This window comes from Glossina fuscipes, unplaced genomic scaffold (assembly GCF_014805625.2).
Source record: "Glossina fuscipes isolate IAEA_lab_2018 unplaced genomic scaffold, Yale_Gfus_2 28, whole genome shotgun sequence".
In the NCBI taxonomy this organism is placed as follows: Eukaryota; Metazoa; Arthropoda; class Insecta; order Diptera; family Glossinidae; genus Glossina; species Glossina fuscipes.
This window is the reverse complement of record NW_023998423.1, coordinates 12,038,724-12,062,046: the sequence shown is the minus strand read 5'-3', so window position 1 is coordinate 12,062,046 and position 23,323 is coordinate 12,038,724. Positions and strand designations below refer to the sequence as shown.

Here is a 23,323-nt window from a genome sequence, read left to right as displayed (position 1 = left end):
ATGGAATCGAAGACATACATAGTTGCATAGCGTAAACAGATTGTTAAAACTTCTTGCGAAAAATTGAACCCACGTTTATGGATACATATGTAAGTACATGCTTTTGTTGGGGAAAAATTATTGACAGCAATCCCTGTCCATATCAGTGACTGCTTTTCTTTCAACACTTTTTTTTAATAACAGGTAACCTCATGCAGACACATGTGTGTCCGGAAAGGTGTGCTTGGCATTATTTGACTTAATCTTTTTTATATCCTTTGTCAAATGTGTAATGACAACTACTATGGGTTCACCGTAGTCGCTGATGTTTACGATAGATATTCTTTTGCCTTTGGCTTTCCTTTCTCACATAAGTGCACTAAATGCGTAGGTGCTTAAAAGATCGTGCCTTTCCCCGCAAATGCTTGCTAAAGAATATGTACTTAAGTTATTGTTTTATATTTAAGTTTATTATGGGATGCATTGTTATTATTGTTATCTTTACGATTATAATTGCAATTGTAAGCATTAGATGAATAAGTTGACTAAATATATTATATTTGTAGCGAAAATCTTTAAATACATAAATAAGTAAATAAACAAATAAATAAATAAAGAAATTACCGCCTTTGCATTTCTCTAAAATTCGTCTAATCTGGAGCAGTTATTTTTAGATACTTTCTCACAAAAATCTGTATTTATTTCACCAATAACATGAACATAATTGACTTTAAAACTATTGAGTGTTTGTGGTATCACTTAATATAATCCTAGGAGATAATTTTCAATGAAGTTATGCCGCATCGTGGCCAGTTCTCATCGTCATTTTTGAAGACCACACGATAATTGAACTTTTCTAACAATAAATTGATTGAGGCAAGGCATGCTTGCTTGCATTGTTTTATTAAAATTTTATATCGTTCAACTCGAAATCATATAGCTTATGGCACGGAATAGGAATAACCATGCTTTTGTGCGCTTCTCATTGACAGTAACAGCAATGTGATGGTTTAGCTAAGCTTTGGTTCATACATCGATTTCTCTAGCAGTGCGTTTCGCGTTTTCGGCAGGTTGGATTTTTAACATCACAGGCACTACTATTTGACTCGAATTTTTCAATTACATTATGAATAGTTCGCACGGTACCATAAATATGCTTCTTTATGTGCGAAGCGTCCTCCGAATATATTCACAATTACGCCCAACACCACGAAGGAACAAGTGTGTATTGAGTTTAAAGAAGGGCTTGAGATAGACCTACTTTTTATTATTATACAATTTGTCTGTCTTAGCTTTTATGTTCAACCTACAGGGCTGACCGCTCCCCGTATAAAGTCCTATTTTGAAAAGTTGTTATATGAACAACTGTATTAAGTGAAGTGATGGAGGCTATATAATGATAGGCTGTTGCCCACTAAAATTTGTCCATTTGTGTTTCAGACAAGTCTAAGCAGTTTCTGTGCATCTGTGCAACTGCGTATTTTCGCAAGGTGATATGCAGGACAATATTCTCCATAATCCGAAAAGAAACCATATAATGTCAAAAAGTAACCGACAATACGCACAAAAGGGTAGACATAAAAATTTGTACATTGGATCTTCATTACTCACTAAGAAATTGGTCTAGATTTACCTCTTAGCTGGGTTTTTACATTCAGTTCTTAGCTATGGACTCTAAAGACTTCAATCATGTTTTAGATCAACATCTAACCACGAAGTGATAGGTCTTGCAGTTTTTTATTCGATACCCATTTCAAACTTGATATGTGACCCCGAATGTTGGCGATTGTGAGCGCTGTAACGGCCCTTAGGTGATCGCTGAAAGAGCTTAGAAGAATCAATTTTGAGTATTGCGCATACATGTCTTCTAAGATTTCTGGCGAATAATTTCGGACGTTGCAGGTGAAAGAACAAATTTAATATTGTTTTCATTCTCCAATGGTAATTGCAAAAATTTTCGCAAGTACTTATAAAATTTTTTCTTGAAATTTGCAAATTAGTTAAATTATGCCTTTGGTCGAGATTTTCTTGTCTCTTGTCTGTTGTTTTTTCTTTCCTCTCTTTATATTATGATGATTTTCTTGTTAATATGATTTATGGTTTTTTTTTTTTTTTTTTTTCCTATGGAGTTTTACATTTCCATTACAAACATATTTTTTCCATTACTCTTCTTTCTTTTGGTTTTTATTTTTCCTTTTCAAATTCATTTAACACTTTGCCTTTCTCTAATTAATTCAACACTTAAATATCTCTAGAATTTTTCGTTAGTCTTCGTTTTCGATTCTCTTCAACTTTGATGATGCAAGAAAGAAATATCATTTGGAATGTTGTTTTTTTTTTTTTTGTTTATTTTCATTAAAGTTTTCATATTTCACTAAATAACTCGAAGTTCTTCTTTTTTTACGATTTCTTCTTTTTTATGTTTACTACATTTGCTTTTATTGATAAAAATAAAAGAAAAATAAATTAGTTTTGGTTTTATTGTTTGTTTCACTTAAAACCTGATGATCAAAATTTGTTGATACGTGATATTATTACTATCATAGAAGATTTGTGCTATCCCAGAAATGGACCTTTATTTTAGTAAATTAGATAATATTGTGTCGGTGGATTGGGCCATCTCGCTCTCTACCGAAATCGAACGCTTTACTCAACTTTATCATATAAATGAAGATAATGTGGATCTAGTCTAGAGACATCAAGTAAATATATTCAAGATAGTGCGTCAGTTCATCTGTATTTCAATTTGTTCCACAAAAAATTCAAAGTGGAAAAAGTGAAATTAAGTAAAAACATCTAAAACCAATGCAGGAAATCGAGAAGGAAAAGAAAACTCATGAAAAATGCAAAGCTTCCCGTACATGGGTATATTAAGTACAAGGTTATATTACAAGTACAAGAGTATTTTAAGTTTATGTTGATGTATGCAACTTCCAGAAGGACTTGATGCAGGTCCACCTTTTTTTTTCTGAATCGATTCAAGCTTGTCTGTCCGTCTCTCCGTCTGTTCGTCTTGTGTTCTTAGGTTCAATCTACAGGTTGCAATTTTTGAGATATTTTGGTAGGCGCGTTTTGATCGAAGGACAGATATTTCGAGAGCCATTCGGATCGAATCAATTTTTTGACTACTTCTTACGCATCATTTTGAAAAATTTTTACATGGATAACTACACAAAGCGGAATGGTGCAGGGCAAGATAACAACAGCGTTTCACTTGCTTTTACATCAACTATTAAATCCGATGTTTGACACGATCCTTGTCTTCTTTTTCTTTTTTTCTTAATGAAAAAATTTTCAAAAATTTATGTATATATATATATATATATATATATACAGAGCGTTGTGCATATATATAACTTCAAGTCTAAACAATACCATCAACGGACTTTCGCTTTGGTTAGCAGTCGATTAAAGCCCAAAACTCATTGGTGCTAATAGGTATTAAAAATTCTGTACTATTTTCATTTCTTACGGTCTTAGAGGGTTGCCTTCGATTGTATCTCTTCGTATGACGTCCTTAGAAAATAATTGAACCCTTTATGAAAAGTTGTGTTTAGAGCAAATCAACACTGAAAAAAATTAAAAAACGTCTCGCTATAATGAAATATAGACATGCTGGACATTAAGTCGAACTTAGGAGTTATGAGATATTTTCAGACTCCAAACTTTTTTGGATTACGTAAGTATTTTTGGACGCGAAATTATTCTTAACGACTTATGGAGAGCCACCCATAAAAGTTGGCTTTTATTTGTATGGATGTGTCTTCCAAAAGCTTCGCATAACTGTATTCCTTCTCAACCAGTAAATTCAGGTCACAGCAGTTAACAGAAAATGCCACTCCCTTTCAAGTTTTTTTTGCACATTTCAGAAGAATACGATGCTTATGACAGGTGCTCTAGGAAGCCAGGACAATGAGTCATCGCATCGATGAAGCATTCGATTCGAATTATGGGAAATGCAATTCAATCGGAGAGGATGATGCCCTTAATAAGAAAACCTTACAAATCTTTTCCATATAAAATATCAAATTCTATTAATTTATAGGACGCGCTTTCTATCCTATTTGTACGTGGATTCTCGTAATTCCTAAATAAATTATCTCCATTCATTTATCCTGCAAAGACAAAGGAAAACACATCATAAGTTATCGGTCGAGTAAAAAAAAAAGAAAAAAAAAAAACATTTGATGAAATAAACCATAAATAATTTCTTTTTGAAAATATCGCTTCGTATGACAGACTGAAACTGTTGGTGTCATAGTTGCACTAATAATCATCAATAAGCGCACAAGCACACTGCCTGCTAAGCATATAAGGCATTCATTACGATGCAGTAGACAGATAATAGTTGTTCCTAGCGTCGTTCAATAATGGGATACGTTATCGTAAAACAGATACACAAAGCATCAAATGACCACCGTCATCATCGCCGTAGTCATCGTCATAATGACAATTATGAATAGCAGGATCATCGTCATCATCATCATCATCATCATTGCCATCATCATTGCCATCATCATTGTCATTGTTAGCGTAATTACGCTGTGTTGCTTTTGCTGTATCATTAGTGTCATCAGCATTTTCTGTTATTGCTAATTTTGGCAATACATGAAAAAAGAGAAAAAAAAAGAAAAAAAACAAAAACAAAAAATAAATAAATAAAAATTCAATAACTAAGAAAAATTTTTGATAGTAGCGATGCAATATTTATTTGGATGCATTTTTCATCTGCACATTACACGCTCCTGTTAACACAATTTTATTATTTTAGACAATATTACGTACGTATGTATGTATGTATGTATGCATGTCTGTATGTCTATATTTATGTGTTGATTATTAGAGTTGCTGTAATGTATACAATTTATATGCAGCTCTTCCTACTTTTCCCTATGTTAACAACGAATACATATCTAATTATGGTTTATTTTCATGTTTTCGTTATACATAATCGTGTTTCTTCCTCATATTCCCACTGGTTTTTGAATTTTTTGTTGTAAATTTTCAATATTTAATTTTTTCATTATCTATCACAGCTAACGAATGAGTGAATGAACGGATGAATGAATGACATCGACGCATCGATAACACACACTTTGCTCCATATTTAATAATCAAACCATTGTTTATAATTATTTGTGGTTGTCGAGTTGAGGCAGCGATGATGGTTGATGCTGAGTTGAGTTGAGGTTAACTAAAGACTGGCGGTTTTGTGGTCCAATTGAGCATTTCATTTGTGTGCTAATAATTTTCATTTTGAATACGCACAAAATGCCACTGGTGAGATAGCTGGGGGAATTCGCATATAATTAACTTTAAAGCGAGAAGAGAAGAGAAGAGAAGAGAAGAGAAGATCATTACTGATGCAGCGAAGGGATTGAATTGCCCATGTTAAATATAAGGAGGAAAAAATGTCGCTTTTAATTAAAATAAGTCACTCTGCCCAAAATTTATTGTAATTTAATATTAGAAAATGATGAAACCATTTTAACGCTTCTTCCTTTGGAATATCAAGTAAAGGCAAATTATCTAAAAGTATTTTTTGTTTTTGTTATGTTAATATGTCAATCTTCATTGAACTTCCATCATTTTATTTTGTTAATTAAATTGCCTTTAAAACGATTTATCCTAAGAATGAAAACTTTTTAATTTATCAAAAGGCAGTCGTGTTGAAGTCTTCTCTGTTACTTAATTGCTAACATTGCGCCATACGTTCTTCGCAATACGAACAAACATTTGAAGTTTCATTATTGTTGAGAACGCGAAAGATGACATTAACAGTAAGGGGCATGCTTACTTTTACTTTTCAATATTCAGAATAATCAAGCGCTTAGCATATAGCAACACTTTGATCCTTTAAATATCTTCATTACTTTATTCATGTTTTCTCGGCATCATCTGCTTAGTGCCAGCGTTAGCTATAAAATGCTCTCTTAAACAGTTGAATAACGTACACTATAACGAGAAGCTTAAAGCTGATTCAAACTAGATTCTCTAAAGCAACTAAATTTATAATAAAAAAAAAATATTGAAAATTTCATTCATGACAAAAAGGTGAGTTTATATGATAATGTGTAAGATAAAAGGAGATTTCCACTTGATTTCTGAACGAATTCAGAATAATACTGTATTATAATCAATTGTATTAAAGCAGACTTTCATTTAGGGCTCTCTTCAATTCAAAGCGGTAAATGATATAAGAAATTGTTCGGATTGACAACAAGCTGCATTCATATCACATTTAGCAAGTATCTACAACGTTTGTGAAAATTCCATATCATTTCAGTGATTTGTGCATGACTCATATTCATTTTATTTTGAAAATGGTAATTTTCTCTGCTGTGCTGCTTGAACAATTTTTTACAAGTCAAAAACTCAGAACCATGAAAGCAAGACATGAAAGCAAAGTTCAAATGATTTAGGTTCTAGGTATGTTCTTTACAGCCTTTACAGCTAAATTGAAACTCGATACTGAATTTGTTTTTTCGAATACCACGGAAATATTTTGATTTTGTGTGTTACTTTAACAATGAACATTTTAGTGGGAAAGAACATCGTTTAAACTCAACTATGGCTTGAACAGGTTTACAGCAACTCTTCTCCCTCGAAAACAGAAATTTTGTCGGGATGCTGAGCGAAAGGTGTCTTCTTCAGAAGAAAACCTTATTAAAACAAACCTGATCGAAAAGTGAAGTTGCCAGAGATATGCTCGCATCCTCAAGATATCGAAAAGCCGTGTACTCACTATTTTGCTTAAAAATATGGGTATAAGAAAGCTATTTTTCGCTTATAGTGGAGCAAATTAATGAACTATACGAAGCTTGATGCGACCATCGCACGTGTTCACCATTAAACATGTCACTTGTCAAATCGACAGTTCGCTGATTGGAAAGGAAAACTAGTGAAAACGAAGTAATGCGAAAGAAAAGTGAAAAATCGCCTTATAATCCGATGTATAGCGAACGTTCTATGGGTCTTTTGGTTCGATTAAAGAAAGGCTCTAAAAATATTACCATAAATGGCAAATAAGAAAGATAACGTATCCCGCCACATATCTATGACTAAAATAAAATTGCATGGTTATCTGGCTCCAAAGGTTGCTTAATAGAGAAGATTTGGATAAAACGATGAGACTATTTTGGAAACTGGAAGTTCATTTTGAGGTTCTTGAGAAATCGTTCTTTAGAAAAGACATCGAAATTTTAGAGAATGTTTGGATATTTGAAGGAAACTATATTGATCAGTCGAATTTTTGCAATGAAAGAAAAATGTCCCGGGACTTACTGACCAATTCATCATTAATTAATTAATTATACACCTAATGCGAATTTATTGAAAATAATCTTACAAGGAAGAAAGCGCGAAAAACAAAAACAGGAAACGAAATATGCTAGATTAAGAGAAAAGAGAAGGTTAAAAGAACGGGTAAAGATAAGGGTAATAAGAAAAAATAACAAGAAAGAGAATAAATACTAAAAAGTGAAGCGCAAAGACCTATAAAGAATAAAGAGCAAACCATAAGAACAAAGAATAAGAAAAAGAGAAAGAGAGAAAAATAGAAGCGATAAGCGTACCGATTTACCAAAGCCATGAACATTTATCCGAACTATTCAGGTAAGATTTCAATATGGTTGTCTGCTCTCCCAATCTATAGTGGAGCATTCCGCAATTCTCTTGAAGTGCCCAGCTTCACCCGTTTGGTATATCTAATCATATTTACAAGATATCCACACAAATTGTATGATCGCTTCGCATACCTATTTGAAGAAAGCTCCACTTATATTGCAGATGCATACTGTGCTCCCTTTTGAACCCGTGAAGAAATTACAATTGTCTCAATTTCATTATTTAAATTATTTTTCACGATATTTAAAATTTATTACGGATCAGTTTCAGAAGTTTCAGAACATTTTTATATTTCATATAGCGATAGATTTATTATGTACTGAAATATGTTGTTATTTCCAAAAATATATTAAGATTTTTTTTTAAATTTCATTTGCAAATAGTTTGCAAAGAGTTTGACTAAGTGGTTCTTGTGTAAAAAAAAAAAAGAAAAAAAGAAGAGTATATATGTATATAAAAAATAAATAAGAAATATTACCATAGCGATACGCCAAAACATGATTTATAAACACACGCGTTCAAATAGAAAGCCCAACAATTTTAACCAATCAACTTTCAATAGAATATACATCATGCAACTCAAACATTTTGAAGCATTTACGGTTGAATGCAACTTTTGGCTTTTGATATTTCACTTATATATGTACATAGAAAGAGCACAGATGTTTGCTGTAATACTTTTTATATGCTGATGAAGGTGCAGGCAATTGTATTGTTCTTTGATTGAATCTCTACCGAGCTACAACAATAACATCATTGAATGACGAAATAATAAAAAAAAAAAAAAAACAATATATACACTAGCAACTATAACCTGTATATGTACAATAAACTATAACAAGCTAAAAAAAAAAAAAACTAAAAACAAAAAAAACAAAAAAAAGAACAGAATGTACAGATGCACAGGTAATCATAAACACTCGATCAATATTAGTTCAAATTCGTGTACATACATTCTAAGCATTGATTATACGTATGCAGTTAGAGTCAAAGCTACACATAATTGACTCGACTTCCCAAAAAAGGTTACTAGCACTAAATTTGGTTTATTGTATGCGTTACTCGGTAAGCAAACAATTGTAAAAACAAGTGAGACAATTGCAAGCGACCACGACCATTAAATACCTTACACCGCTTCGCCTAATACAACTTATTACAATTTATTACAATTTATTTTCAAAAATTATGCTTGACTTCCGTGAAATATGTAGATTTCATGGCGTGGAACCTATACGGTGAACTGACATATTCCCAATATCTTCATCAAAGATTCCATGATTCTTAAGCTATTTGCTGAAAAATGATATCTTCATTACGCCAACGTGAGAAACTTTTATGAAGTGAAGTTCATCAACGGAGCTACGCGATCGAAATTTCCTACAATTACTTTTTAAGTCAAACGGTTACCATGGACAAATTGTCATGATAAAATATTAAAAAAAAAGTCATCCGATTGATGGGCAGATGGGATTAAAGTCATTCATCATATATCGATTGATGTAATAAAAGTTTAGATTATCGTATGCTTCTCTGGATGTTACATGCGTCCGCACAAAGTTATTGTATTCTGCATTGAAAGCGGTATAGGGTATAATAACGTCCATGGGTTTTCATGCATCATTTATTGTAAGCAGAGTACATATGGGTTATTTTATAAACTTGCACACACACACACATGTTTTTGCATGCGTTCGTATGTGCGGTGGGAGGCTAACGTAAAGTCAATGTGCTGTTACGTTTTTCATTCGTTTATTTGTATTCTTCTTGGGTTTTTTGCTTTTTTTTTGTTTTTTTTTTTTTTTTTTTTTGCTTCTCTGGCTCTTCGTTCATCTAGTGAAATCAATACATGCGTAAAGCACAAGTAAAACTCAAAGCAAGAAATTAATTGATTGGAAAATTAAAATGCGTTGACTCTTTTTCCCTCTGTTGTATTTTTTTTTTGTTTTTACGTCAAATTTATTTTATGAATTTGGATGAAAACGATAATAAAACCTAATAAATTTTTATCTTTGCTCTTTATTCTGTTATATAGAAAATTAGTCGTTTCGAGAAGAATCACGGAAATTGGTTATCTAAAAATTTTCGTATTCTAATCAATATTTGATATTGCTGTGTTTGGCTATTTCTAACTTTGTTTCGATCTATTTTCATATTTTATTTAAGGAAAGCAGCTAACCATAGTTCTATTATTTCCTTTGAAGTGTTCAAGACCCACCTGCCTGAGTCGATTTGGCATAATTTCAATAAGGGATATAGCAAATCAATCAAGATTTTCATGTCTGAGTCTTCGAGCCTTCTTTTTGAACGGAAAAACCTAAAGATCAGTATATAAATTTTTCTGAGACATGCTATAAAAATTTTCAGTGCAAGCGAGAATACTTTTTTGTTCAGTAAATGAAGTTTGCAAAAAAAAAAGCAACAAAACTCATATTTTAAATAATAGTAGATTATATCCCTATTAGTAGACGGAACTAACTAACATTACAAGAAATTTTATTCTAAAAGACTTTTCTTTTCTTTTAATTATATAGTCAAGCAGTTTGCCTACCATTCTTAAAATGTCTAAATATAACTGTCTTGCTAAAGAGTAAACTTATTGTCATAGGTCAGTACTACTACTACTACTACTACCTCGACTATATTTACTATAAACACCTGTTAAAACGCTAGCGAAAGTTTTGAGTATTCATTCTGTTGAATAACATTTAGCATAATGTTATTATAAAACAGAGGAAAATCCGACTCGTAATTATAGCTTTCTGTTCCAAGTCTGCAAATGTTATATTAACTGAAACGAAAACTCGAAACATTTGAACGGGGTGCTCTTAAAAGGAAAGATATGTTAAATTAGAGAAAAAGTAAGAGATGAGGGGATTGTTCTGCGTATTTATCTTGTTTTTTCAAATTTCGATACTAAGTTTCTAAGCATATAACATGTACGTAAATTTATTGTTATTATTATGATATATTTAGATCAAAGAAATAATAATCTAATCATTTTAATTAAGTTGAATATTTTTTTAAAATTTACCTTCTTGCAGGTAGTTAGATATCCTGAATGCGAAACTCGAAATTTTGGAAACGCTTTGGCATTCACAAAGTATGTAGTTAACTGTAGGCTTTTATTGGCATCCGCAGATTAAATTTCCGAAGATTAAATTTGTTAAGAATGCATTGTTGTATTGCAATTCTTCTTGATTTTTTTAAGTATTTTTTTCAAAACCGATTTGCGTTTCTTTTCAAAGTGAGTCTATTAAATGCATTTAACCTTTAATTTGTTAAGCATGTTAAGCTAATTTGTTGACAAATTCTAATGAATGTGTCAGCTAATTTATTGGCCGCTTGATGATGCAAAGCAGAGCTAGTTAAATGCAAAAGGCTCCATTATGTAACTATACGTTTGTGATTAGTTTGAGATTCGAATCGCCTTGATTGCGTATCGTTGCTCTTCCTTTATCAAGAGTGCCTGTCCGACTAGCGCCTATCCTTCTCATCATTCGTCGTACGGCCGCTGGTATGATAGGTCGTTGGCCACACTTCCAAAAAATGGAAAGTTAGAACTATACATTCCCTGATAAAGTCATTAGATTACATTTTAAAAATGGGCGACAACTGAAAGTCGTACTCTATTTTCTATACATGACATGAAGTTTTTAACTTTCGGAACCCTTTTAGCTTTCGTAATCGAAATAGTATTGATCGCTCCAATCGGTGCCATATGAGTCAGAAATTTTTTATACTAGTCGGTATCTAAGATTCTGCCTAAGATGCATTTAGTTTTATTCTTAAATTAGAAGAAACTTTGTCATGGAAACTTACTCGATGCTTTGGCAAAAATGCCAAGGTTACTTTCGGGTTGTGGGCTTGTTTGCCGATCATGAAAATTTTTGCTATTTTCAGCCAGGGCAACCTAATGGGTTTACGAGTAACAAAATCATTTAGAACTTTATGGTAGTCAAAAAGTGACCTCATAAGTTTATTTCGTTAGATGAGCTTTAAACGTGAAAAACTTTAATTAGTAGATCTACTCTGTTTTTTGTTAGTTGTTACGGGAATTTCTATTGCAAACCAATTCATACAGGTCTAAGTGCCCGAAAAAGAATACTGCTCCCTAAAGGCCGCTTATGGTTCTCATACACTTCCAGTCTTCGCTTTGTTCACACTTATTACAATTCAAAAAGTATCAATGTGGTGTCTTTGTGAAAACGTGTACACCATCGATCTATTAGCATCAATTAAAGTACTTTTGCGATATTCAGCAAAAAAACGAAGGAAAAAAGTGTCAGTGGCAGCGTTAAAGACCATATGATAAAGATTCATAAAGATATGTAAGTGAAACGCAAGATTTCCAGCTTCAGTATTTTGCACTAATTATGATCAATGCTTTTTTTTACTGCTGCGTACCATTTGTAATCGAAAAGAATGTTTTTTTCTAGATCCATTATCTGCTGTTCTCTTTTTTACATAAATTTTATTTATTAAAATGTTATTGTTTTTAAAATTTTCTTTTAATTTTTACATAACATTAGGTTATTGCCAGCTTCAAGAATTATAAATAACAGTTGCTTGCTCTCAGTAATGCGGGAGATGGAATTACTTTTCTCTTCTCTGTACTCCACGCATGGCAAGTTTTATTAGGTTTCCCTCTCGGTTTCTCTTTTGAAAGTTTTTTCGTTTACTTTATGTAATAAATCCACCTATTCACATTAATTTGCTTATTTTCTTCATTTTTTTTTTAAATATATTTTTTAGTAATCCGTCACAAAGAACATTCTATTGTTGGTTTTTATGCTTTTTTCCGTCAATGAGTAAAGAGCATAAAAATGAAAGAACATTGCCGTAAAAACTTTAAATAATATACAATTTTTATATGTGTACTAGGTTTATTAATGTGCATTAATATATTTATATTATTTATCAGCCTCAAGATACCCATTGGAGACTTCGTTTGATGAAATTTCTGAAATTTTGATATCCTCGATACCTTGGCTTCTTTCATTATTTTGTTTTCTATTTTTTATAGTCACAAAATTTTTTAGAACCGTGGGCCCAGAAAAATGGATCCTTTTTGGATATTTTCAGTACGAAGGTAAAGGAACTGTTGCTTGCAACATTTTAACGTTTCTTCTGGTGTTGTCCGTCCGAATAGTATTATTCGACCTTATCGGTCCGACTGACTGCATTTCGCAGATACTTTGCTAATATAAGCTTTGTAAGCAAATAATCAATATCAAGTTTTAATCGTGCTAATCTCTTTTTCTGCAGACTCCCGTCAGCGTTTTCGCCAATCGTCGGCTTCTTTACTCTATGACGCCTGAAAATAGCCTTGTGAATCTATAGTCAGTTTCCCCACTTTAAGCATTTCATTCGCTAGGAAATATTATTAGTTTTCATATTCAATCAAACGTGAGATTTGCGTAATAGTATAATACAAAAATCACAGATTGGAATGAAGGGAAAATTTTCTTCTAAAATTGAACCATCAAGCGAAAGAAACATGGAGTTGCACCATGAGTTTCTTCAGTTTTTATGCGATAAAGCTTTGTTCTACCACTACAGTTTAGAATATTTACTTTTAGATTAATTTCACATAAACACATACACATATACACTTGAACACATGCCTAGGTTTGTGGGACAACCCCAATGCAGATAGAAGGACCTGCTGATTGATCTCTAATGTCAAGGAATCGAGAGACAGGAAGTAGGAAAACGTTGACTTTTACTTAACGAAAATTTCAGCTGCTCATGGTTGCTTTCGGCACTACTTACATAAGAAGCCTTATTACCCAGAGTGTATGGAACAAGATGAAATTGCTGAGCATATAATGTTCCAGTGTCCAGTGGGAGATAGAAAATTAAGCTGTAGGAGGCAGAGTGCCACACAAAAATCTAGTAGCGTCTATGCTGCGTCAGCCCGAAATTTTGAATTTAGTAAAGGGGGTAAATAAAATAATAATGGCTAAACCTTGATCAGAAGTGCGCTTACGAAGGCTTACATAACAACACGATTTGAGCTGAAGCTTAGACGGTTCTCCTAATACCCCCCCATAGTACTTAACGGTGGTTTCGTGAGAGTTGACGTCGGACTTAACAACTTCTTTTAAAGCAGTGAAAGTCCTACGCTGGCTTAGGCGGTTGCTTTAGAAAAAAAAATTCTTCGGTGAGCGTTTAAGGTGTTACTGGTCGAGACATTGCCACGTTTTCTACAAGCAGAACAAGGTGCCATTACTTTTGAAAAAAGTAAACAATTCGGTGTTCTTGCATCTCTTCGTAGATGTGGTAAGCTCTGCAATCGCAGATCAGGTTCAGCTTATTTTCAAACTTAGTATGAAAATACTATTAAGAAAACCATTTAAGCCAAACCTTACAGTTCTAAAGTAAAAGTTGTGCAACTTTCAGCGTACGTTTTAGAAAAACACAAAATTTATGAATTCATTGGCAATTAGGAACGGATGTCATAGGTTAGTTTCCCTAATTCTCAAGATTCATAAGAAAAAACTTCGAATCAAATCAGTTCTTGTAAACAAATTTATAAAGTGTAGCAATACCAAATTCAAAGGACAGTCAAACATTAAGTAGACAAACAGACAGTCAGGCAAATATCTGTAAATTGATTAAGATTTCTCACTGATTAAATTTCCATTTAGTTTGTGGGTTCTCCGCTAGGTATTTATATGTAGTAAAAATAAGAAATTGTACTACAGTACAGTACACCCACTTTTATTGGTTTAAAAATCCCTTATTCAAAGAAGTGTAATACTCGACTTAACCAATAGATTTTTCTTGAACTACTTCCGGGCGAAAGTTACTTTTGATATATAAAAAGGCTTTCGAAAGGTTGGTCGCTATTTAAAATTCCTTTTTGTAGTAAATATGCCTTACGAAGACTTATTCTAACGCTACGTATTTCTCATTTAAACGCCAATATGTAAGATGATGAATGAGGAGCAATAACAACAAAGAAATTCTCTATATATTTTTGTATACTTTAAAGTATAAAGCAAATCTTAACTCTCGACTTGCATAAGCTTTATTGAAATATAATAGAATGTTGCGTATTTATGTTTTCATTAACTAAATGAAAAGCCCGTTCCTCTGACAGCTTAAAAATGTCTGCCATGCTGTACATTTTGTAAATATGTATTATGTCTGTCTCAATGATGTTGCTTTTAAAGCAATTGTAGACAATTTTACAGACGTCCAGATAGATGGGTAACGGTATAGAGACTAGAGCATACCGTAAATTTAGCCGACTGGCAGCTCCATTAAGTCTCATGTTTTATTACTTTGACATTTTTTTTTTTTTTTCCTTTGTTTTTGCAAAAGATTTAATGCAGCCGTGTTTTATTTAAAGCTTACGCATACGATGTAGCTGCATGCGTTTGCAATGTTGATTACAGGAAATCACATACCCACCCATACGCAACGTACATTCATCATTAATATTGTGCGGCAGCAGAAAACCGTCGATATGCTGGAAAACCGAAACCCCTTTTCAATGGTTTGCTTACATCATGCTTTTAAATTGTAATAATGCTTACCGCGTGGCAGAGAGTAAGCAATCTTTTGAAAGGGTTAAGGAAGGAAGGAACAAGGATTGAAAAAATTTATAAGAATGTTGTGTCGCATATTTATGTGATACATAAATAAAACTATGATCTTTTTCTTTTACTATTTCAATATATGACAAAATGAATCGTATCTCATCGGGGTATTTAATATTGTATTCTTAGTTTTGTATTTCTCAGGCAGTGGGTATATATGTCAAGCTGATAATGATTATCATTGTTATGATTTTTCTTATTAAAGAACTGCACGGCCATATATTTATCTATATAATTCAGGAAATGTGCGTTCATGTATGTACATGTATGCCAAGCCCGATTCATTTCCTTGAAGTGAGATTTTAATTATTTTGTCTTTGTTTTTGTTTTTTTTCTTATTCTTTTTCTTTTTTTTTTTCTATGTAATGAGAATTCTTTCGAGCAATAAATGGAATTTCTAATCAAGTCATGGTGATGGTTTTTCTAATGAATCTCTTTTAACGCACACACGTTTTGTTTCGCCTAAAAAATTATCAACCTTGGCTTATATGACGTATTTAAAGATTATACTCTTGTAAGTATTATCTGAAGTGAAAATATGTTCGTTTTGTCATTCCTTTCGCAACTATTCTTTAGAGATTTCATAAGACGATCTAGTTAGGATCGATTTCAAATCTTGTGATAGCTATCCCCTCTTGTCTATTCGACCAAAGTTCGTTTTCTCATAGCAATCAAAGATTGGGATAGAAAGTTAAGAAGAAATTTTGTACATGTGGTCGCGGGCAGCAGGTATAGAATGCTTAGAAGAAATAGGTATTAGACTCATTCCAATTGGTTTACTAACAAATGATTGTATGCTTATGTTAGAATCGTTGCAAATTCCAAGCAACACATGAAATATAAAGATTTTTCAATTTACTTTCTGTTGTTGCGCACAATGTTCTACAGTGTTTCAGATTTTTAAATTCACTAAATGATATTTTCGCGCAAAACATTTTATTAGACATTATAGGCAATAAAGCAGGCAGTTTGTTTCGCTATGCTTCACTCTCTCTCCCAAAAGCAAAAAAAAATTAAAGAGAGACGATGACGTAATCATCTATCTATCTAGAGCTGGGTGACCTGACCCATTATAATCTTCTTATTTGTTATACTCATCATGGAAGAATGAGTAGTATATAGATTTTGTCGAAATTTTAGCAACGCCTAGAAGGCAGCTTCAGAGATTCTACAAAGTGTATATAGTCTTGATCAGCGTCAACTATTGAATTGATTTAAGCATGTCCCTCTGTATATGTGGGTATAAAAGATGGGTATGTCCATAAAAAAACTTATGATGCCTATGTTGTCTGTATAATGACGGCACTCAAGTTAAATAATCTAATCTTGTAGTGCCAGAAGGAGATTATGAATATGAACGATTCCTTCGCCTTTGAGCCGGATAAGACCTATTTGCTACTTCTGGCTGCATTATTTGTGGAATGACTGTCCTTACTACTAAAAATGTAGAAGGGCAGGGTTGTCTTCAAAATTTTTTCCATTTCCAATTGCTATCCTATTATAGGCCTCTACGGTTTTCCTCTCCTTTCTTTTAAAATTTCGCTTAATTATGTTTAGCTTAGAGATTGCTTAATAAAATACAGAAAGCAACAAAAAAAAAAAAAAAACGCATGATGTTGCTAACGCTGAAAAAATTCTCAAAATAAAGGCCACAAAGAGCAAGTAAACAGATACTTCTTTTGAAATTCCTGGTACTTTTTTGACATAAGGTTAAAATTCACATAGTCGTCTATTTTTTAAGTGCACATTCACATATATCATAACCAATGTAAGGCTAACCCTTGTTACCTTTACGACTTCGCAGCATATCGTTGAGCATATTCAATAGATGTATCTCGATGTGAATATAACTTTCGTGTTTCGACTTAATTATCTTTCATAAGTAGTTGGCACATATAAGCTGATATCTTTGATTTCAATCAAATTAATTTGTTAACAAAGAAGTGTGAAAAGTTCTCCTTGCAACATACACGATAGCAATTTCTCTAAATACATTCTGTTATCTATTCTGTAAGTGTGTAAATATATTAACAAAATATTGCCTTAGAGAAATTTGTAATTAAATATATAGATATCTTTGAACTACTTTTGCCTAGATATGTATGTGATAAATTTGCAAAATAATTCAAAATTTTAAGCATTTCGTAAGCAATACAACGGCATGGAATCATCAAGTAGCAGATTGTTGTTGACAAATCTATCAAGACTGTGAGTAAATGGCGACTGTTCTTGCTTACAAAACTGCTCGAAAATGGAAACTTATATATTCGATTGGTGGAAAACTACTAGTCAAACTACAATCATCTCATAGCAAAGTGTAAAGGTTACCTCATTGAGGAGATTTGAAGTTTTTTATTTTTATTTGATTTCCTTTTCTTTTCTTTTTTTTTATTATTAATTATTAATAATCTGTTACATATTTATTAATTTATCGAAATTGTTTCTCTTTAAGAGAAGGAAATTTTAATAATTTATTAACTTTTCTATATATACATACATATATACATTTATAATATAATTAATTAAATATAAATGTTAAATTACAAAACACTTATTAAATCTCGAACATTTAATAAGGATAATGCATAAGCTAAACTAAATAGATAGATAGATGATAGTTAGCTTAAGCAGACAAACAATTAAACTTTAGTTCTTACTATCATCTACATTTACATATGAACTCAAATAATAAAAACATTTTTGCTTAGATAAACAATTCAATTTTAGTGACGACAACAACAAAAATAACAAAAATAATATTTGTTTTCATTCTATTTAAATGACAATTTGTTAAAATATCTATAACCTTTACATACATTCTAAATATATATCTCATATATATACATACATATATATATATGCATCATTTATTTGTATATTTAATTAATAAGAAATGAAAATGGAATTTTTGGCCAAAATGCTAAAATTAACACAAATATTTGTATTGGTACAACGCTTACAACGACAACTACAACAGTAATATAATATTTTCGTTTATAACTAATGTAGATATTGGCTGTATTTTGTTTATGGTCTATATATATGCATGTGTGCATGTGCAAGCAAATGCGAGCTTCGAATACATTTTCACTTCAATTACAGTTAATCATTGAGTAGCGTTCCTTCTGCTTATTCGATTAGCATTTTAAATATACATGTATATATATATATATATATATACAAGAATTCGCTTGTAGCTAAACCTGTTACATACATATATATAAATTATTGTAATATTTTATATGATTACGTGTTAAGATTGTTGTTAATTTAGAGAATTTTGTATTTGTTATACGAAATTTACAGATTTAACATAAATAAAATATCTGAAAATATCATATACATATACATAGGCATCAGGTATTAACTAATTATGTAACGTCAGGGAATTTTAACGAATTTTAAATATATTTACAATCATAAAACTTAACGAATAAAATTTACATTTAATCGAACAAAGAATTCATAAATGACAGAATATTTAAATGAATGCAAAAGGAAAATGAGGAAATAACAGTGACCTTATGAAAAATATAGGAAGGTGGGCTTCTCAAGGTTTTCACTAACGTCACGGGGCGTCTCCAAAAGCCCATCTTGATGTTTTGAGGCCTTACCTTTAGGTAGCGATAGTTCTACTAAACACAGTAACTGAAATGCAGATCTTGGCTTTAGTATAAGAAACTTGACACTTGTCAAGGGAACGGATTACACTAGCTCTCCTTGAAATTGTAAAATGTTTTTGCACCAGCTGTTGACAAAACTTTGGCTGGAGTTTGCTCCGTGGAATATGCAATGAAGTTACTGGCTAAAGTAATTTGTTCTAGTGGGGTGCGTCAGCCTCTTTGTTGAGAGATTTCGCATGCTTCTCTTGAAGTGTTAGTTACAATTGCCCTTTTTTAAATCTATCCTATTCATAGCGTGAGTTTTCGACAGTTATTGCGCACGGTAAAGTTCTGATCATAATCATTATAGAATATTCTTATCATGCATTACCCCTTTTTTCTCACTCACTAAGAAATGGCTCAAGAAACGGTTTGAATTCGGCGCAGACTCGTTCTTAGTATTTGGCTTTTTTTTCATGTCGCAAACAAAAATCAAACATCTTTTCGTAGGCAATTTTCTCCAAATGCTTTAACAGAATGCAGCAAATCAATAACAAATGATTCATTGTAGGGAGTGGAAACATTTCAATGTGAACATAAATTTCTTTGTTTGCATTTTAGTAGCGTTAGATAAGCTTGATTGTAAATGTACACGTGGGCTGAAAACTTTATTGACAGCTGTAAAGTTGTTAGATTAATGTTTAATGTAAAGTAACTGAGTATAAAGAAATAAGGAAAGTAAGCGAAAAGGTTTGACTTCTCCATTTTTTTACTACTTGGATCGACAACTTCCAGTTAATGAGAGACTTTTGATTTTCTCGCCTTCTCTGCAATGTTGCTTCGTTCGTCTTAACCTTCGCTATCAACGCTCTTAGTCTTCGCTATCATTGCTCTTCTAGGCGTTTACACTTTACATATATATCTAAATTTTTTCCACGTCCACTACCTGCGTTTGTGGAAAGTTTTTCAGTTTTTCAATTTTTTTCTTAATTCAATTTATTTTATTTTCACAAGTTTTATGTTTTTATATATTTGACAATTTTGCGATAATTTTCTTAAATAACGCGCATTTTTGTTTTTTCAAGAGCTAAGTGCTTTTTTTTTCTATGATTAATCGCTCAAGGGATACATAACATACCTTCAGCTTAGCGATGTTTGGAAGAAAGTGCGAGGGAATGATAGGTAATAACCGCAGCTTGGGAGGTGTGAGACCGAACATTCAATACAGTCTCGACTCCTTACCTATTCTAATAAAAGTATGGTCTCTACCGCACTGAGGATTGGAACTTCCGTAAGCCGCTTTCATAGACGCACTATAATAGCTAATATGGAAAGGAAAGGAAAATCAACAAGTACAAGTCGAAATTTTACCAATGCAATGAGGAAAATTGACAAATTCCTTGATGAGCCTGCAATGGTTTTATCACTGGTATTATTATTATTATTATTATTATTGTAAGACTAAACTCTTAAAGCACTAGCATCCAGCATAGACTATCGGATTTTATTAAAAACTCTACCGCACTTGAGATTCGAACCCACGACCATTGAGCTGCTAGTCGAGATTCCTTGCCTTCGGCCACTCAGGCGGATGGGTAATAATATTCTTACAATTTTTAAGGCTAATGAAATAAATTTTTAAATCAAAGGAAAAAAAAAAGCTATCAACTCTGTTTTCGAGAAGAAAAGCAGAGATGTTGAATCTAGTATTCTTAATAAAGTAAAAAGTTAAATTGCTATTGCATTCCTTTAGCTTAATTTTCAATCACTATAATTATGTGTCTTGCTTACATGAGTTTTCCCTCAGAGTTTTGTGACTTGCTCACTTGTGGTTAACCAAAAGAATTTAAAGCAATTTTGTAGTTTTTTGTTTAATTTTAAATTGATTTTTTATCTTTAATCTTAAGATGCAAAAAATCAGTCAAGTCGATAAGCGTATGATAAATTAGAATTAAGTCGAGTATGAATTAAAAAAAAAAAAAAAAACAAAAGAAAAAAAGAAGAAAAAAACTCTAAAACAAATGTTTTGCCATAATAGCGCTAAAAAGCAAAATGATTTACATAAATATATGTGCACACAGGCACAAACACGCAAATACAAATTGAAATTCACAATTAATTTATTCTGAAAGCTTGAAAATTGTGGTTTATTAAATTTCCTTTTGTTTTTTTTTTTTTTTTCATTTCGTTTTTGTTTTTTAACATTTGCAATGTTATTGCTGCTGTTGGTGGCTTTGACTGACAGGATCATTGTGCTCACATACACAGATAATGAAATTCACATAAATAGATACAGACAGCAGCTGTTACGGTTATTAATTTTCACACCATAAATTGCTGTACAAGTGTATTGCGAATACGCTTCCGTGTATGTATGCGTCTGCGTGTGTGTGTGTGTGTGCGCTCGCAGTAATTAAATAATAAATGTTAAAAATTAAATGAAACAAAGAATATGAAACAAAAAAAAAAAAAAAAAAAAATGAATAAAAAAATGAGAAAAAAATTTATTACACATGATTTCATAAATGAACAACTAACTAAACGAATATAGCGTTTGGTGTTCAAACGTTCGCAGTATTAAGTAAATGATTTTAAATCGAAAATAAAATGATTTAGTATCAGTTAATTATATAACTCGAACTCGAACAAATTTTTGCATAAATCTTCAAAAGAAAAAAGAGAGAAAACCATGCTCGCAACCTGAGTGCTTATCATTTTAAAAAGTATTCTCTTAATAACAGACGAATTTTTAGGCGGAAAATTGTATCAAATTGAAGTTTCATGTTTGTTCAACCGATTACTAATTACGTATGGCTTTAGCTAGAATTTCATTTTCGAATTTTTTTCCCTTACGTATGCACAGTAGATACGAGACGATAAGGCATAAGGTAAAATGCTCATTTTTTGCCTTAGTATTCCTTCGCCAGAGTTAAAATTGATTGTTGTTGCATTGATAAGAGAAACCAGCTGTAAATGGAAAACAAAACGGATTGCAAAGAAAATTCTTTATAAGCAACAATAAGCTGAACCAAGACAAAAAAATTTTAAATTTCTAAAAGATAAGTAACGAAGTGAAAGCAATTGTCTAATTAATACTCTTAATCCGCAAAAGTTTGTAATCAGTTGTGCATCATCAATCATTCCACACATCATCACGCCCTGTCGTCATCGTTGATAAATAGCAAAGGAGCCACAAATAATAAGAACTCGTCGTCTTACTGGCTGTATTGATCCTATCGTCAACAGGCGATGCTAAACAAAAAAAAAAAAAAACACAAGAAAGAAAATTATATTCGGTGGGAGCTGGATCTCGCATACCCGCCGCTATGCCTTTCGCATTCTACGCTCAAAGTTCTTTCGCTTGACACCCATATTGCTGGTATTGTTAAGAAAAAAATTATCGCCGCGTCTAACCTGTTCGTTTTAAAATGAGCCCATTCCTAGACAGATAATTTATCTCCATTTTGTCTTGTTTGTCTTATGATAATTAAGCAAAACATCTCAAAAAAGTGAAAAAAACAAAATTTAATCTCTTGAAACTTTGTGTGGGCATAACCGATGATATCAATATCTTAATATTTGCGACCAGGAGAGTGCCAATAATACACACCGTTCAGACGGACGGACATGAGTAAAACAACTCAGAATTTCACGCGGATCAAGAATATATATACATATACTTTATAGGATCTCTGAAGCTTCCTTTTGGGTATTAAATGTATTTTGGAAAAAACAAAATGAATATACCGCCATGTTACAGTGGTGGGTATAAAAAAAATTTCTTATTAACTAATCAAGTAATCAAGTAGTCAAGTAATTCCGAAGAATATATACAAAAGAGGCTTGTATGTATTCTGATCATTTTTGCATTTGAAAAAGGTTTAAGAAGCACTTTAGAAAAATTGGAACATTAATTAAAGCCTATTTGGTCATTTTGTACAACTTTTGCCGAACGTTCTGTCAACATAGTGATGCCTTGGATTGGCAGCGATCAAATTATTGATCCGTTTTTGCACTTCTTTAGCATTTTGAAACCGCGTGCTAGCCAAGTAATGCCGCTTCGATCTGAACAAATGGTAATGAGAAGTTGTTATGTCTGGTGAGTATTCTGGCAGACCTTGCCATTCGAGCTGTAGCAGTGTATGCTTGACAGCTCATGCAAAAGGATGACTTTGCTTATGTTAACCGCTGTTGCTGATTTTTTGCGCAAGTATACATCACTCAGTTTCTTCAATTAACATCGGTAGACACCTGCGGTTTTAGCAGCTCCTAATACTCCTCTTTATAATCTTGAATATTCTGGTTCGATAGCGATGTGGATGGCTCTGCAGAACTAAAGCCTGACTTCTTGCGCTTGGAGTTATCGTAGTAGATCCCCTTTTCGTTTGTGCGCGTAGATGTAGACTTTTGCGAAAAATTCGAATATCGAAAGCGGCTTATGAAAAATTTGACTCGATGGGGCAATTTTTTGAATCTGGTCGGTTATGGGCGTTCCTAAGAATACTGAAT

At 32.2% G+C, this 23,323-nt stretch overlaps 1 protein-coding gene across 1 annotated transcript in view; it reads right to left on the bottom strand.

Moving 5' to 3' along the window:
- Nucleotides 1-4,359: 4,359 nt before the first annotated feature.
- LOC119636352 overlaps nt 4,360-23,323 on the bottom strand; it is a 34,692-nt gene continuing 15,728 nt past the window's right edge. The window contains exon 6 of the mRNA XM_038031664.1: nt 4,360-4,571. Within this exon, the coding sequence (XP_037887592.1) occupies nt 4,360-4,571 (212 nt within the window). The remainder of the gene's footprint in view (nt 4,572-23,323) is intronic.